General features: G+C 35.9%; 1 protein-coding gene across 1 annotated transcript in view; it reads left to right on the top strand.

Annotated features, from left to right (window-relative positions):
• The window catches only part of LOC108686058, a 229,839-nt gene that overhangs the window by 169,313 nt on the left and 42,106 nt on the right, over window positions 1–18,420 (top strand). Inside the window, exons 6-9 of the mRNA XM_018191122.1 lie at window positions 5,099–5,216; window positions 17,622–17,715; window positions 17,795–17,887; window positions 18,267–18,356. Of these exons, the coding sequence (XP_018046611.1) occupies window positions 5,099–5,216; window positions 17,622–17,715; window positions 17,795–17,887; window positions 18,267–18,356 (395 nt within the window). The remainder of the gene's footprint in view (window positions 1–5,098; window positions 5,217–17,621; window positions 17,716–17,794; window positions 17,888–18,266; window positions 18,357–18,420) is intronic.

Here is an 18,420-nt window from a genome sequence, read left to right as displayed (position 1 = left end):
ATATATATATATATGTTCCCGCACTCGGCTAGAACACCTGGAGCATGTATCGCGTATGATCGACGACTGGTTTGCAGAAGTCGATGGTCCGTCGAAAGGTGAAAGATTCAAGGTTAATAGAGGTGGAGATTTTTTCCCGTGTTACCACAGATATTTTTCTAAACAAGAATGACATGTCTCGTTGATCCTTATGCGTCAATTCAACTTTCTAAATAGTAATACGATCTAGAAATTTTGAACAAATAGTACTTTCAGAATATTAGGTGACATCTTGAATTATTGGATAAATTTTCTCACTTACGACACTACAAATTTTTGTTTATTTGATTTGCAAATATTTACTTATGAATTTAAATTTCAATGAATCATACTCAATATTTATTTTTTCTTTAAAATATTTACATTTGGTATTAATATTAATTTTGCATAATTTTCTAAATTTTACAGTTTCAATAAAAATGAAGATAAATAATGTAAAGTCAGTGATTAATTAATGAATAATCTCATTGGCGAAAGTGAATATTCGTCACGCGGATAACTGTACGACGTGCAGTTGAAGTCGAAAGAACGTTAGTCAAGCCATTAATTTGTCGCGGCGAAGTTACGATCGCGGAACTTCCTCGATGGGCTTACATTGCGAGAAACTTACGGTGCTACTTGCCGCGGCGAATGTATAATCGCCGATTACCCTAACAAGTACGTGGTGGTGCATTGAGGCGACTAATTAAGCGATTATAGCATCTTGGGCGAGCTAACGAGTGTTAATCCACAGGCGAATCGTGCCTGTGGGAGCTCAGAGGGTCAACTTTGCTGCACGCCTAGCCGAGCACGACGATGAGTTTTCTCTCTTATCAATATGCTTGTAGAAAATCCCATATCGAGCGTGCTGAAGATACTGTATTTCTCTCGATCATGTAATCGTTGTACTCACAATACGCAATTTCGCTCTCCTCTTGTTTCCGAGAAACGTTTCATATAACTTAGCTTTTACGGGATAATATAACTAACGGTTTCATAGATGCGTAAAGAAGAAAGAAAAAAAATACAGGCAAAAAAGGAAAGATTATTTCAATCCTTTTCACACCTTTGCAGCTTTCTCTTCAATATTTGCCGATAATAAGAGCCAACATTAAATTATATTAGAAAACGTGTGAAATGTATATTGTTAAAAAAATATATGTCGTCTTTCTCGACATTATTTCTTGATGGAATCGTTTTCCTGTCCCATATATTCTCGAACTTTATTGTTCGAGAATCCCAGCTGAGATAATATTTTTCGCAATAAATTGTTCGCTGATTTAATATTCTTATTAACATCAGATTATTAATATGTTTATAAAAATGCTTATTAACATTAAAAATTAAGTTGTTTGTCAATTTAATTTGTGATATTACTATTCTGATTCTGTTTATGATTGCGTTTCAAGACCAAAAAATGATTTCGACGCATGATTTGCAATAATCATAAGTTATATAATTTTACACGAAAGAAATATTGAAACGCGTCATATAATTTTAAACAATCATCAGCATAACCGAAAATTATTATTTTCAGAGAATTCCTCGATAATCTAATTAAAACACTCATCTGTCTATTGGATACATCGAGTATCAATCTGCGATTAAATCGCGAGTGTATTACAGACCCGCAATTCCGGCCAGTCCGCAATATCCGTCGCAGCAAAATTGAAGATAATAATTTATGAAGTGAATTACGCATTACGGCCAGGCGTTGTCCGTCTCGCGATCGGTACATCGACGTTTTCATTTTAATAGAAATTGATTGGCGAAGAGAGCTGCGAGAACAAGTAGGAAATTAAAGAGATGAAAGAGAGAGGCAGGGTGGAAGGCCGGGCTGGGGGGGGAGGGCAAATGCGGCCATATAATTAGAAATCACGGGGATTTACGGGGCATCATGCAATAAATCCAAAAAGTAACGGCTAATGGCACGCATATTGACGTATCCATCTGGCTATCGTTCATCTTTCTCACGAGTCCCACACCATGCGCACGCCCCGTATACGCGACGCGCGCCTCGCGGCTACTCCGCGCGAGCGGCTCGCTCTCGCTCGCGCGGAGAGGACGAGACGAAAGAATCGACGCCTCCAGAGTGAACTACGGGGCTTTCTTCTGAGGAACGAGGGGAGAGAGAGGAGACGTCGCGCCGACCATAAGCACGCTTGATTTACGTTAAAAGCCGAGCTGGGTCCGCGTTGAGTCTTTATCGGGTAGGAGTGAGACGATGATGATGAACGATCGGCGATTTGTAGAGGCGATCGGCGAATGCGCGCATATGCGAAACGGATATATGTATGCGCCCGAGCGAATCTGCTGATCATCTGCAACTCGTGGCCGATATTCCGAGTGCACAAAACGTAGCTTTGAGAAGATCGCTTTATGTCGGTAGAAAAATGGCAATCACACAATCGTCATTCAGATCAGTTCGTTACGTGCGATATACAATCGTGTCAATTATCGTTCTTTGATAACGCCTTTATATGTTATAAATTTTCTATTTTTCTATAAATTTTCATTATTTATCACATTAGAAATGAAATTTCAAATTTTTATTATAAAACCGAAGTTAATTTAAGATTATCTAAAAGACAGATTATGTAATAAAAATTAAGATTAACAAAAAAATTAGTAGAGATTTTATTATTTGTTCAGATATATTTAAAAATTACAGCTCTTTAATTTTCAGCATTAAATAGTATTTATTGAAAGACGAATTTCAATTGAATATATTTATATATTCTATCATATTCTACCGTTCTATGCACTATCGAATTCTGTCCTATTAATGTCACTATCTATAACTGTAATGCTGAATATGTTGCACTGCGAGGCGGTAATTCTCCAGCGAGCAGGTAGTCCGGATTAACATCTTCATTCCGAGGGAAACCCCTCGTTTGCGCATGGTGCAGTGGTAATCGATCGATTATGGTAATTCGAGCGCGATCATTAAAAAAGCTGCGCGCCCACTGTTGGTGATTGTGGTACTCGACGCAGTCACTACGCACTAGCGGCGATAAGTGGCCGCAATGCGTGCAATTCGATTAACGCAACAACGAGTGCGTGAGCGGTCGTTCGTTGTGCATGAAAAGGGAGAAACCCACCCACGCGATCTATTTGCGATCACAGAGGCGATACACCGATTCGAGAAATCTATTTTGACGTATTTGTAGAACGATCAACACTTTATCCGTTAGCGTTGTAGTTGAACCGTAATCTGTAGCATTATGGTATTTTAAATTATTAAAACGTCAGAAATGAATCTCTGCTATTACACATATTGTGAAGTACTGTTTATTTATAATTAAGTTTAATGTAATTACATATTATTTTTTATCAACGGTTTATTTCTTCTAATATTAATAATAAAGCAAATTGCTTTATTATGATTTATTATAATGTATACACATTTATTATAATGCATAATGTGTACACATATGATAGTTTTATATAATCTTGTATAACACATTTACAAATAACATAAAGTAAATATATCATATTTGAAATATGTTATTGATACACATTAGAAATCGGGCTTTGGGTATATATTGGCAAATCATGTGTTATGATTAATTTATCATATCTCAGAACTGTTTGTAATTATAGGATAGAATATCGTTGAATGATTGAACGGTAAATAATAATAATGATAATGAAAGTCACTATATGAAAGTCACTAAAACTAATCTTTAGTTTCACTGTCATTTGAATTAGCTGCGGTAACTGTAAATTAAATTCTAGACAAGAATTAGTGTTTTATTATACATAGAAAATAAAAGATATAAAGTTAAGTTTTTGAGATATTTTAAAGCTGAGTTTAGCGTGGCTGTTTGCCAGTCATTAGACATTTTTATCGTGTTATTGCATAATCGATTAAATAATATCTACGTGGATGAAAATGTTTTAAACTACTATGTGTGTATCTAAATATAAAGCAGAACAAAGCCTTCATCGTGTGAAATGTTTCATAGAACTTTACACCTTAATAGAAAATTACATTGTATATTGATTTCTTTCACAGCTCGTGTTTATATATGATTTACTTATATCTAATTGTTATATCTATTAATATATCTTATTATTAATCATGTTATATTTATTACTTTGCAAAAATATAAATTACTTATAAAAATACAAATTTAATTTTTGATACTGTTTCAAATTTTATGAATATGTAAATTTGTAGCAACAGAAGTAAAAAAATATTCAATACACAGGTTTTATATTATTTTTAAATTATGTAGAACGATTGTATTGATTTTTGTGCTAATCTCTAAATATTTTATTCTTCTACAATAGCAAAATATATTTCTAGTTATAAACTTCTCTCTATCAATTTCTTCAAATATATTTTTATTTATTACTTGTAGACAATAAATGCGAAGTCAATTAATAATTAACATTCACGATGTTCACCTGTAGAACTTTTTTTTATATTGTTACGTTCTCAAACGCAGATCATCTTTAAGCAATGCTTAGAGGCGTCGGCTTTATTTAATGATCAATAGTATATAGTTAGGTTACGACCCCAACATCACGATTTGCAATAACACGGATGAAAACGAACTGTTACTCGGCATTATCTATTACGATCACGGAATTGTTTGTAATGTCACTGCTGGTACATTTCACCCTGTAGCTAAGAGACCTTATTCAAAGATGACCTACTCTCCCGAGGTACAACTAAAAGGATGTCATTTAATAATTTATGCCGGATAGGAAGATTGCAATCGGCAATCGCTCATCGTAAATCGAATCATGCTCTGTAATCAGCCATGCTCGCCAACATTTTCTGCACCGTTGAGACAATTCATGGTACGCCATCGCTTGTATCTGTTACAATGTAAACATGCGAAGAAATAACACGCTATGTGTACAGAAAAATTATCTTTCAGAGATTTGCAGATCTTTAAAGATTTGCATTCTTTTTAGGTGAAAAAATTCAACATTATAATACAATCATGTAATTTTGATATTATATGTACAGTTTTAAAATATTAATTTTTATATGAACGAATTGCTGTTCAATTTTGACAAATTTTAAATAAGATATATTAACGAAAATTGTTCTGATTGCTCACAGGATACTCAGACGTCGCCGGGAGACCGGTTATCGAATTCGAGGACAATGTATCCACAAGGGAAACCCTTTCCATTAGAGAGACGTCGTCTTTTCTACTCTACCTCGCTCGTCTACCCAGGTATGTATCCATCGTATAATGCATCACTTTGGCGCACATCGAGATCAGACCATACAGTCTGCAGTTGCGAGGTACTAATAAATCAATCGGGATTATCGCGAGATCAGTCGCGCGTGCAGGGCCCGCTGAACCATACCATAATTTATGAATTCGATTAGCGGGCGACGCGGCCGCGATAATTTTTACGAAGGGCGTTTTTAACTCGCAAGAAAATTCACACTTTACGGCCGCAGCATACTGGCGCGAGACACCCATTTATTACACCGGCATCTGTACTCCTCAACGAGGCTGTTGTAGCCGATAATAACTGAAATCATCCGACTCCGAATTGGCAATTTATTAATCCCGGCTGGGCGAGAAGGAAGGAGCGCGTGAGCTTTCCGTTAAATAAACGTGATCGACGCCGATGTCGGTAATAATTATAATTTTCCACCGTCATGAAGTCGCGGGCACGCCCACTATAATCGTCGATACGGAGCAGAGTCGCGGCTTGCCGTTCTTTCCAACTTGACCGCATCTCTTCCTACAAGCTCTCTAAGCTTCTCTAGTTTGTAAGCTATTCAATTAACACGCTTACGACGTGCCTACCGACAGAACGCTTTCTAATATCGGTGCAATGGCGATTAAACACCGTGAGAACCGAATCGGAGCAAATAGACATCGATTCGATTATAGAAAATTTTTCGCTGAACATTTAATATTTAACGAGATTGTTGTCAATTTATTAATTATCAATTATTAATTAATTGAAACATTAATACCTAAATTTAGTTAATTAATGAATATATGTGAGATATGTGCGCAAGAGAAAATATATTGTCTGTTTGAGATATCTAAATTAAACTTTATTTCAATATAAAAATCACAAAGGATTGAAAAAGAATTATTGAAAAGATTTTATGTCTTTTTTCTGGAAAAAAATAGTTTCTACATTTTTATATTATTTATACACTGAATATTTTATTAGGCCATTAAATTATGTAGGCACTTAAACTGATTGCTAGAATGTTAAAACTTTTGCAGCATCACTCTCATCATGTTCGAGTTTCTTACATAATAATTTTGATGGTCCAACAAAATTATTTTCAGATTTATATCTAGTTACATTTTTAGATACTTTAACAAACTCATCTTTTTATCATTTTACTTCTCAGATATACATTCTTTTCATTGCGCATCGGCGTTTGCGTCTCTCGTTCGTGATAATCGCGCTGTCATTTCGCGATTCTGTGACCGCATTCGCATACTCTCCAGCTCATAAAATACATCACGCATTATAGCCACGTTGGTATCAGTCATCACGCGGCTTTATGATTTTCCGTCCAACCGATAACGCCGAACTCTCATGCACTTCGTCGGGAAGCGTACGAGCGGGAGAATAGTATCGGTTCGACAGTGGAAAGAACGGGACGAAAAACGAAGAGCGAGAAAAGCGCGCACTATTACGCTCGGGGCATCTCTCGGCAAGAAACACGCCGATCTATCTTTCGGCATCTTCGACGCGAGCGAGCCAGCGTCCGTTTCCGCGTCGGCGACTCTTTCCCGCCGGCTTGGGAAAAAGTGGCGGAAAATTTCCGCGATTTCATCGACGCTGTCTTTCGCCACGTCATGTCGGTATACCGCCTTTCATCGGATATTCTAGCGCGAAGTTTAATTCATACAGCTGATCAGCCGTCCCCGTGGGCTTCTCAGATCGCGATATATCTCGATATGCGAGGATAATTAAAGGGGTCTTTCTGAAAAAGCGTTGCGAGATCGCGCTGCCGCTTTCAAACTTCACGAGAATTAATATGAATTTATGAGAAAAGATCGCCATAACGAGACATACCCTGGCTTGACTGACGATTTCCCGTGTCGATATCAACAAAGCAAAAAAAAAAAACGTGTTTGCGATACCAAAACTCACGTAAATGACCTATCGCTCGTGTTCCCAGGACTATCCAGGCCAGAGCGATACTTCTAATTTATCGCGGCCGAGTTATCATCTCGCGTGGCCACAATACGCATTGTTACATGTCGATATCTTTCGTTGCCGGAAGAAAAGCAGGCAGGCACGGGAGCGTACATTTGCTGCTTGCACACGCGAGCTAATCTCGAGAGGGGCGCCATGGAATCCGCGACGAAAGCCGACGGTGTCATAATGATCCTCTGAGGGGAACACGATCGCTATAAATCAGCCTGCCGGTTATATACCATGCGGTGTACGGCGCGCGGGATTCATTAGCATTTTTCTGTGGTCGTAGTGGGAAAGCGAGGAACGACGTTGACATAGCGCCTAGCTGGGCTATCGGTGGCAGATTACTTGCGGATAAGCACGGCGGATGCAGATTTATTGCGCTACCGAGCAAAACGATGAAACGTCTGGGAACTTTGCGTGAAACTGACCCCGGAATTTTCACGTGCACATAAACGCATACTTTACCGCTTATCGTGCCGTGTAATATCTTAACTTGACGTGTTATGGTGCGGCACTCTTTCATCTCATCGCGTAATCTACGGAAAATCGTTTAATTGGACGGATCACGCGTGATCGAATAATCGGGAATATGCAACTATTTCAAAATTAGCCGCAGATCTATACTGCGATTCGGGTGTTGACTGTCGGATAATATTATATTTACATGTACAAATTTGTGATATTTCGATATCTGCATTACTAAGAATATTGCTTAAAAATTTATTATCTCTCTAAAAATTTATTATCTCTCTAAATTCTTTGGAATGAAATTTCACTGTAAAGAGTAAAATTTGAGTTGAAAAAGTTGAAAAAGAAACTCAATTTTCAATCTTTAAGAGTAAGATTCCATTCTTCAGAGTGAGGTTTACTCTGAAAATTTTAGAGAGTACAGTTGTCATTTCTTCTGCTGGAGATCTCGCTATCTTACCAGAGATCGATTATTAAAATTATTGTCTTGTAGTGTGTTGTGTGTTGTTCTCTAAAAGAAGATTATCAAAGTTTTTCCATCAGCCGAAGAGCTGAAGATTTCTCCAAAAAACTGGAGTCTTTGGCTCAAAACCAGAGACGAGTGACAATTGTTTATTCCTAATTAATTGATTATTAACATTTGTCTCAAAATTGACGATTTTTATTTGCATGTTGTTTCCTAGATCCGGCGAAACCTGTCTTACACGTAGATCAAGTAAAATATTAACTGCGCTCTGATCACGCCTTAGTTTCACGCAAGTTGAAGGTGAAATGGCGAAAGCGTAGTGTGTACCCCGTTATCGCGCATTAAGTGCACTCATCGTGTATGTCCGCAGGTATCGAACGAAGTTTATTGGCTAATTGAAATTCGCTGATAGAAATACGGTGGGTGGCTTGTCGGTTAATCGACCGCGCGTTTCCGTTTTGATTGTACTTCCTGGATTTGCATTTATATTTGCATATATTTGCATAGCTGGTATTATGAGTAAATCTTGCCTATACTACGCTACAGAACATATCATTTCATAAGCTTTGATCTTCTTGGTTTCTGAGAGATATTTTGTTTACCGAAGTGCCTGTAATAATGGTTCTTGTTAAGAAAGATATTAACTATGCAATATATTTTTTACTGCTTACAATCTGGATCTTCTTTGTTTAAATTTTTTTTATTATTCAAGGCTTTCAGAAAACGTAGAAAAATCAACGGTTATTTTTTAACATTTCTCTATTATATTACCGAATAGTTTTTAAAAAATTCAATTGTTTAAATTGACATTTGAATAAAATTGAGAAAGAAAGAGAGTGAAATTTTGCTTGTGTCAAAAAATATCAAGAATGCAATTGATTGAAGGTGAAAAGTTAAAATTTTTATAAATAATAGTTTATTGTCTAATTTAATTTAATTTAGTTATTTAATTTTTTTAATTATTTTTTTAAATTCTTTGAATGTATTCTCGAAATAATTGATAAAATTGCAGCATCATGTATCTTAGCACGTGCTAAGTGAATTTTAAACTGTTATCGAACAATGTCAAAAGAAGATGATCAATTGATGTTTATTATAACAGGTAAGTTGATGGCAAACGATAAAATCTGCGATCTTTAGAATCTACACGTGTAACGGGTCCATGCAACTTTCTTAATTCGAGATTGTCATAGTGTGAAGTAACAAGTCATGTTTCACTGCAGTGGCTTTTGCAGTGGCCGTCTTGAAAGCTTATATCTCACACGGGAGAAATATATTAAGCGTCAAGCGAGACTCCCGCGGTTTGCGTTACGCGTAATAACTTGATTGGTCGCGGTGAAAGGTCGAATCACCAAAAGTAATTCGCGAATGCATCGCCAAGCGAAATTGACCTCGACTCGTCTTTCACCGTTAACTCGCATCGCCGGTTTGTCCGGCGATGAATCGGAGCTTTGATCGTTATATTAAGGAGGAGGGTGAGAAATTGACTGACGGATACCCGCGTGAAAATGTGTATACAGTGTAAGTGCATTCGTGACGATGCGTCTTATTAACGCAATTTTATTCATTCGTAAACTTATAATACTAATTATACATGTCAAGATAAAAAAAGTGTCTAGACAATTTTTTTCCTTCCTTCTCGAAAAATGCATGTAATTGAGATAATCCGACAAAGACAAAAATCTCGTTTTCTCTTCATTTTCGAAATGAGATGCTCTTAAATTATACAAATAAAAACCTGATTATAAATATAGGGTATTTTAAAAATAAAGGATAATTACTTGAGAGGCAATTGGAACTAAAAAACGAGAATAAAGATGATATAAATATGATATCGAATGCTTCACTGAGAAAAATGTCTGGTTAGATTAATTGGAATTTTGGTTGAAAATAACGAATTAGAATTTTTTAATCAAATCTATTAGAATCTAGTTGAGGTAATTCTAAGTTTAATCAGAATTCTGATTAATATAACCAGAATTTTTTTTAGTTCGTCTATTTTCAACCAGATATTTTTCTTGTTAATATTGTTTTAAAATGATTGCCATTTTTATAAAAATTGAAATTGCTTTGCTTTTGAATTTTATCAGGATTAAAAAAAAGATGGCTTTTATGAGTTTTATAACATAATTTAAATGAAATAAAAGAGTTGCAGATTGTTTTAACGTTATCCGAAATGGCACCTCTCGTTCCTACATGAAGATACAGCTCACTTAGCCCACTTTCTTGAAAGAGATCAAAACCCACTTTCTTGAAAGAGATCAAAACTCTACAGAAAATAACGTATTCCGAACCTACCATGTTCATACCAATTTTTTTCTTATTTTTAAGTTCCCAATCATCTCCTGAGCAATTGACCTCTACTTTTGAAATACCCTGTACATATACATACTGCTTTGACTCACATGATCTTACGTATGAACGACTTGCACGATACTTGCGAGAATATCGATGAGGGCAGTAACGCGGTATCGGTGCTCACTGCAACCAGATATACCACGACTAATAATTAATAGACGATCGCGCGAGTAAACGGTAAGCCGAGGAACATTCCGGTGGCTGGCAACCCGTCGCGTATATATCGTGTATCACGTAGGATGGAGAGTCACGAGCGGCAGATCGCAGGACGATAGGATCGCGGGGGATCTCTCGTTTGATCCAGTTGTGCACCTGACCGCATTTCCGCATGAGTTATGGATGCGCATCAATCCTTTTATCCCTCCCTTCTTCTCGAGAAACTGACATGATCGTCGACTCTTCTTGCCCTCCCACCGACACGAGCCACCCTCGTTTCTGATGATGGTAACGGTAACGACTTCGGCGAAACGTCCCTCATTGCTATCACGCTCGCTTTTCCCTGCGGGACAAAGATCTGCAGCTGCAGTTTACCGACCCACTTTTAAGATCGTATCTGGTATCCGAGGGCCTCACCTTTTTTCTGGCCGCCGCCAACTTTTTGTCCTTCCCTAATTTCTTTCCTCTTATTTTTTTTCTACCTAATGTCTTCTCTCTCGACCACTATGATCAATGTTCCTCTATTTTTTTTTAGTCGTAAAGCTCTTAGTGTTATCGATAAATATTTATGTTTCCTGACATTTTTGACAGTGCATAATTCAAGCATTCCATTTCAAAATTTATCGAATGAAGAGACAAGAGTTTTGTCTTTGTCGGATTATCTGAATTATCTAGAGTGAGTTATTTTGTGTTCTTAATAAAGTTCTAAATAAGTGTAATTAATAAAGCTCGAAGAATTAAAATTTTTAAGAACAAATACATTAATTGATCTATCGATTTCATAATGTTTTACGTATAATAGTATAAGTTTGAAATAATTAATAGAAATGAAATAAATTCTGAATGAAAACCCAGTCCGAAACTTTTATTATTCTAATCGCATGTTTTTATGGAAATTATGATCCATTGGTTTTTCATGTACATTCACTTAAATTTATTTACATATAAAATATGATCCCGGCTGTATATATATATATATATATATATTCCTTTTTATTAGGCATAAAGATTTATTATTTTTTTTATGGCGAAATATATCATTATGGCTCTTTTTATTTTCTCGATGGGAAGAGTCACGTAAGTTTTGCGCAATTGGATTCTTGGTCGCAGTGCGATTAGCATCGTAAAACCAACGTTTAACCGGCGGTATTTACATACTCGTTAGAGCACTATTAGCAGCATTAGAACATATATTAAGAATATAGGTTTCCTCGTTTTTAGTGTCAGTTCGCACGATCTGCTGCCGTCCGCGGATGAATGCTCTACTTACGTCGAGTTCGACTTCTCAACTTTCTACGAGTTCGTCGTCTCTTTAAAGTTCCGAAATTTGATCATTCGTGATTATTGCTATCGATATGTAAATTTTATATACAAGGAAATAGATCACTATTAATTAATGTAATACAAGTTTCTTGTATATTTCGTGTTTTCGATGATAAGATATATATTATAATCTAGATCTTGTATAAACACAAAGGACATAATTATTAATTTAAAAGGAAAGAAAATAACACACTATCAAATTCAATCTTGAAGTGATATAGAATACGTAGTCCAATTATACATTATATATTGTGTCCTCATACCTTAAATAAAGTATATAATAATATAAAAAACTGCTTAAAAATTGAAATCATACTCCCAGTTATTTATAATAATACTAACCATCAAAGAGTCCAAACTGATATATGGAGAATTTTTAAAAGCATGTTTCCTAATTTTTAGCATAGCAAATTGGACTCATTGAAGACATATTTTAACATTCAATGATCTCGCTCACGCATATAAAATTCACGTGTCAATAGCATTCTAAGATTCACTATTTCAGTACGATTTATCACGTTTGATATAATATAAATTAATATAAATTAATATAAATTAATAAAAAATGATATATAAAAATTTCTCTTTTAAATAATAAAAAATATTATTTAAATGTATACATATTTATAATCAGTAACATGTCGTTTCCTTATTTTAATTTATCCTCAGATTAGAAACATAATGACAACTATCTTCGAAGATTAGATATTTACCAGAGGAACACGGTTCTGTCGAATTGAGTGTTTAAATACCAATAGTTTTAGCTACATATGTACTGTCCCTCGCGGTGATCTTCGTTGCCGAAGGTATCGCGGCTGACGACGTACTAACGTTAACTATTACATTTATCTAAACTTTATGGCTCGTGACTAAGCATCAGAATGAAGCTTCGGCATTTTGTAGGCTTAATCGAATTCACCGTGGCAGGGAAAAGTGGTTTCTCGAAGTTATAGCAGTTAGATATTTCTATAATATAATTCACGTTTGTTCGGCACTGTTTCCGGGTATGCATTTTCTCTCATTTCGCGAGGAAAGAAGTTTTATGTCGCGATAGTAACCCGCGGAGCCGACGATGATCAACGTCGAATTGCGTGTATCCCGGTAAAAATGTCATTCGTGTGGCCGCCCCGGGACGCGAAATTATCGCTGTTGCACTATCAAGCACACGTTGTGTCGGAATATTCCTCCGGCGTCAATCGCGACTCAACAGTCGGTCGTGACGCGGCCTCTCTGTTCGACAACCTTTGCCCACCCAGGATGCGAACGTGGTTTCAGACTCCTCTGCAGCGCAGCACGATGCGCACATACGATGTAGAATCCCTAGAAATAAGAATCTGACCAATCGTCCAGTTCTAGTTTGATTAAAAATGACGTATGTTATGTATGTGCACATATACATATACGTACATTTATACGTACACTTAACAAATGTATAACGTTCACATATCTGTTTTTTAATTTTTTTACAGTGTTTAGTTCTCATCTGATTGATTCCATTATTTTTCATCAAGTCAATAAAAAAGGACAAAATTGGCTAGATTCATACTTCTAGGAACTTTACACACGATGAACTCTCGCGATATCGAAATCCACCGGGAGATTCTAGGTCGATAATCGTGCTAAACGCGAAAGGTTTTTTCTGGGAGGACACAGTTGATTCTTGAAAATTTTCCATTTCCAATTACATAAAAGAATGATTTTGCTGAAATATCTAAAAATTTAGGTAGATTTAAAAATAATTTTGTTGGACCATCAAAATAATTATGTAGGAAATTCGAGCATAATAATCGAGTAAAAAGTTTTGACATTCCAGCAGTTTAGCGTCTTATATAATTATTTTAATGGTCTAACAAATTTTTTTTTAATCTATATCTAGCTAAATTTTTAGATACTTCAAAATCGTTTTTTTTTTTGTATTATAATATTTCATCTGTAAACTCAGTTAACATTTAAATTTAGACGCAATGTATGTTTTATTTACAATAATTTTTGGGTTATAAGTGGAAATTTATATATAGTTATAGGATTCGAATTAAAAATCGAAAATATCATAATCATATAGCTATTATGGACTGCTAAATTTCATCAAGGTAAATTCTTTCGAAAAATAATTCTTATAAAAATTTTATATTTATAATAATACACTGAGAAAAAAATGCTATTGATTCAATTAAATAAAATAATTATAAATTATTATTTCAATAATCAAAGCTTTTATGTCAATAAAAATATACATGAATTAATTATTTATGTTAGTGACAGCCTATAATATAAATTTTAATTGAATCAATATTTGTTTTTCAGTATATTAATGTATCATTAGACCACGATGAAAACACACAACAATTAAAAAATAAAAATTAAGCGATCAAGTTTGAATCTTTAGTGCTGAAATAATTCCGAGTGAAGGAATTGTTTCAGCATTAAATGAGCTTTATATTTGTTTCAACATCATTAGTTCAATGCTACATATAAAAATGCTTGATGTATTAGCTCACTAAATCGTTGAATTCTAGTCTGTCATCTAGAAAGTAGAAATTAGTGGTTGATTAATTAATAAAGACTACCAATTCATCTCAATGATCTCGGACATGCAATCATAATTAAAGTCCTTGAGTTGTTTGATGCGTCACCAGTGACATTGACTTCCACTAGCTTGGAAGTACTGTCCAACGCTATTACGAAAGGAAATGTGCACCCGCTCGGCATCTTGCAACGGGATCTTCTCGGTCAGCGACAAATATCTTATATCGCAGCATCCTTTCATTAGTTCTCTCGACGTGTGGGACGTGTAATTTAGGCGAAGCACTAACTGTCAAGCGCGCTAACGGCGATCAGTGTCGACACAGCCTCTTTGGAATCTATCTTATTGATCTCGTTGTTGAATCGCATAATCGCATCATACAGGAGGAACGAGAAACGTTGTAACGCGTGCTCGCTAACGCCTATATCCATCATACGTCAAAACCCGTGCGGCGATTATACCACGCGCTGATGAATCCGATGCGCCGAGCGAGGCGAGACGTGGGCGTCATGAGCTATCATGTGACATTAACTCGGCGAAATCAAAGTGATTTACTTATCAACAAGATCGCTGATTCCGGGGAATGACTGCTGTGGTCTGACTGTTCCGCACCGTTAAATCCGCGGGTATGTGCCATTACGGTTACATAGAAACGGCCGATTCGATAATAGACGCGCGATGAGGAAGGGTTGTTCGATCCTGTCCTCTTATCTATCATCGTGCGGTAAAACGGAGAATACGCGTGAATAACTGAGCTACATCCGGGAGAGTACATACGTGGTAAACATTAACGATAACTGGTTAAGAAATAAGATCAAACAATTTATCTTAATAGAAGTAAAAAAAAATTTGTTTATAAAGTGCACACACAAATTTAGTCCTCACATAATATTTATTTCTGTTCCTCTAATATTTCTTTCATAAGAAAAAAATTAAAAAATAGTTTGAAATAATCAGTAGATAAATAAAAACAATCAAAAGTGGATAAAGATTAATATATTGAATTTTCGCAATCAACACAATAGAACACAGTTTGTTGAAGATTTATCATTTCTAATATTTCACGGAACTGAAATCCGGAAATATGATCTTTCTCGGTTCGAAGGTTACCTTCGCCGTGACTTCGATAATGGACGTGCAACGACAGGAAGTCAGAACCGGCGATTTGATTTTATCTTATGCGCTATCACTCCCACAGGTCGCTGGAGCTTCCCGTTCCATCGACTCGTGGCTGACTGTATGATTTGCATTATCGAATTTTACGGGGAGTAACGTGCAACGCAGTTGTCTCGAAAGTCTCAGTCGCGCCGTTGCAATTTGAGAAGGTTGTCACGAAACGTTGCATAGGCGTCCCCTTAGCCGCTCTCTCTCTCGTCGATAATATATGATCGAGGGGTTTGGCGTATCGCGACAGAGAAGTTAAAGGAGCAGCCCGCAACCGGAAGTACAAGCACGGGGAACAGAAATGTACGTCGTGCTCGACGCGTAGCCTGTCGCGCTGATGACGATTTAGGATAGACCGCAGGATATAAGTGATGCATACAAAGCTCAGCATTGTGCTCGCTAAACACTGCACCACTGTATTGTGCAGAGGAACGTGATTACAATATACGCGAGAAGGACGAGAGAGGAGTGTGAGTGCCACGGGAGCCGCGTGAGAAACGCTGCATGCTTAATGTCAACCACCCACGTGTCATAACTTAATGCTATTTACGATATCTGATACAACTGGATTACGTTTAGCCGGCTGAAATTGCGCTTATGCGCATTTTTAGCTATTGTTTATGAAGATGCGATCTCTTATCGTATTATAGTTCTTATAGGTATTGGCTAGATATACAATCATTTATTACAGTGACAATGATATTATCGAGATACTATACGAGTCATTTAAAATGTATAAGTTTTCTTAATATAATAATATAAAGATATCGATATAATGCTCATTTTCGAGAGTAAAACTGATTAAAAACTGATTACTTTGATATTAATCTTTTATTACTGGAGTGGGATGTTTACACGAAAAGAATGATTTTTTTGAAGTATCTAAAAATTTAATTTGGATACGGATTTAAAAATAATTTTGTTGGATTATATAATGCTTATATAATAACTATTATATAGAATTGGTTACTGGAATATCAAAACTTTATTACAACGACAATGCTGCCCTTTGACAAGTCTCTTAAAATGTTTGTCAAAAATATTCAAATTAGCTTTTCATACTTAAGTTTCCTATATAATTATTTTGATAATTGAGGTATAATGTTATCAGAAACATAATTTAATATTAGAATTAATAGTTTTTAAAATTATTATTCGTGTTTACATAATGCAAATCAGACTCTTGACAATGTCAAATCGAAAGTGAGTGTGCCAGCTGTTTCTGTGATTTAAGCGCTCCATCTTAAACTTAACCTATTGAGCGCGAATGGCGATCGTGAGAAACGATATGTCGATTAAAATACATAACGAGGCATGTCTGGCGCTGCACGTGTACGTCGTTTTATAAAAGCGTCACTGCAACGAATGACACGTTTCATTTACAGCATGACGACGGAAAGGAGAAATCATAGCAACACATGTGGAGATATCTTGAAATACGTGCGACGAGCAGTAATTCACGTGTGCGCACGGAATTTTTCGTCGGAAGCAATAATATTTGCTTAGGAAATTCGACGTTTGTAAATACGGATCGGTACGATGGGCTACAGTTTCGATAAGCACTCGAAAACCGCCGAGTGCAGGCTGTCCGACTAATGTACGAAATGATGGACACATATATAACGATTATTTTTAGATGTGACGATAATGTCACGTAGAGCTAACTTCCAATTACATTGTTGCTTTAATATAAGTGAAAATTCATGTTCCTATTTTTTGAAAATATTTATTTAATAATATAATTGAACCTGTTCAAGAGTAAAGATATAATAATGGTGGTTTTTCCTCTGATAATCAAACACAGAAAAAACGTTTTTTTTACTGAAGTATCTAAAAATTTAACTAATCCAATAAAATTATTTAGTTGAATTTTTAGAAGTTTTCAAAAATTTTTTCCATAAATAAATTTTGTATAATTTAGCAAGAAATAATTCCATTACACTTTCTATGCTTGTAAATTAATATTTAATTTTTATTTTTAATTTTCAGCTCCGACTGCACAAAAAATGGCTTCACTATTTTCATACGCGGCGATTCTAAAGAGAGTCTGGAGTTTATAGACGAAGTAGTGGTCCTGTTGCAGGTAAGAATAATTTCGCGGACGAATGAAGATTTTATTGTGAAACCGTCATAGAAATCACACGCAATTCTTGTCTTTATAGGGCAGAATCAACGTGGCTCAGACTCTCGTGCTTCGAAATGCCGCAACAAAGGATGGCCTGATTGAATCTCTCTTACCTCTCAGTAAAGTCCAGGTGAGTTTGATATCAAAGAACAATTAAACCCTTGAACGGCATTGAACGCACCTTCCCGCAGGCAAAAAAGTAATCACGCTCAATCGCTTGTCGTTTTTGTCTCCCTGTTCATTGTACGTTGTATTGATCCAGTTTCCACGGTGTATTATATTTGGCTTCTTAAGCGTCCGCACGTGCGTTTCGTATCGGAATTGTGTCGCTTGGTGTATTATAGCCTCACAGTTTCCATTGTAACATTTCTCTCCTTTGTCGAGGCGAAACGAATATTGCTACAAAAGCTAAAGCTTAGTATTTGCGACAAACGTAATTTACAGTCCCATAAGTATGATCATTGAAAGCTATCGGGGCATTATAATTAGCCATAAATGTTCCCTTTCAGACCGTCATCGTGAATGACGCCACTCTCGCAAAGTATATTCCCAGACGAGAAGAAAATCATGATCAGATGCAATGGATCACTTTTTACAAGGTAATTATACGTTCACAGTGAATACTTAAACTCGCATCGATATTGCATCAATTTAATTGAAATA

This window comes from Atta colombica, unplaced genomic scaffold, assembly GCF_001594045.1.
Source record: "Atta colombica isolate Treedump-2 unplaced genomic scaffold, Acol1.0 scaffold163, whole genome shotgun sequence".
Taxonomy (NCBI): domain Eukaryota; kingdom Metazoa; phylum Arthropoda; class Insecta; order Hymenoptera; family Formicidae; genus Atta; species Atta colombica.
Note: the sequence above shows the minus strand (reverse complement) of the source record. Positions and strands in the feature narration are given on the sequence as shown.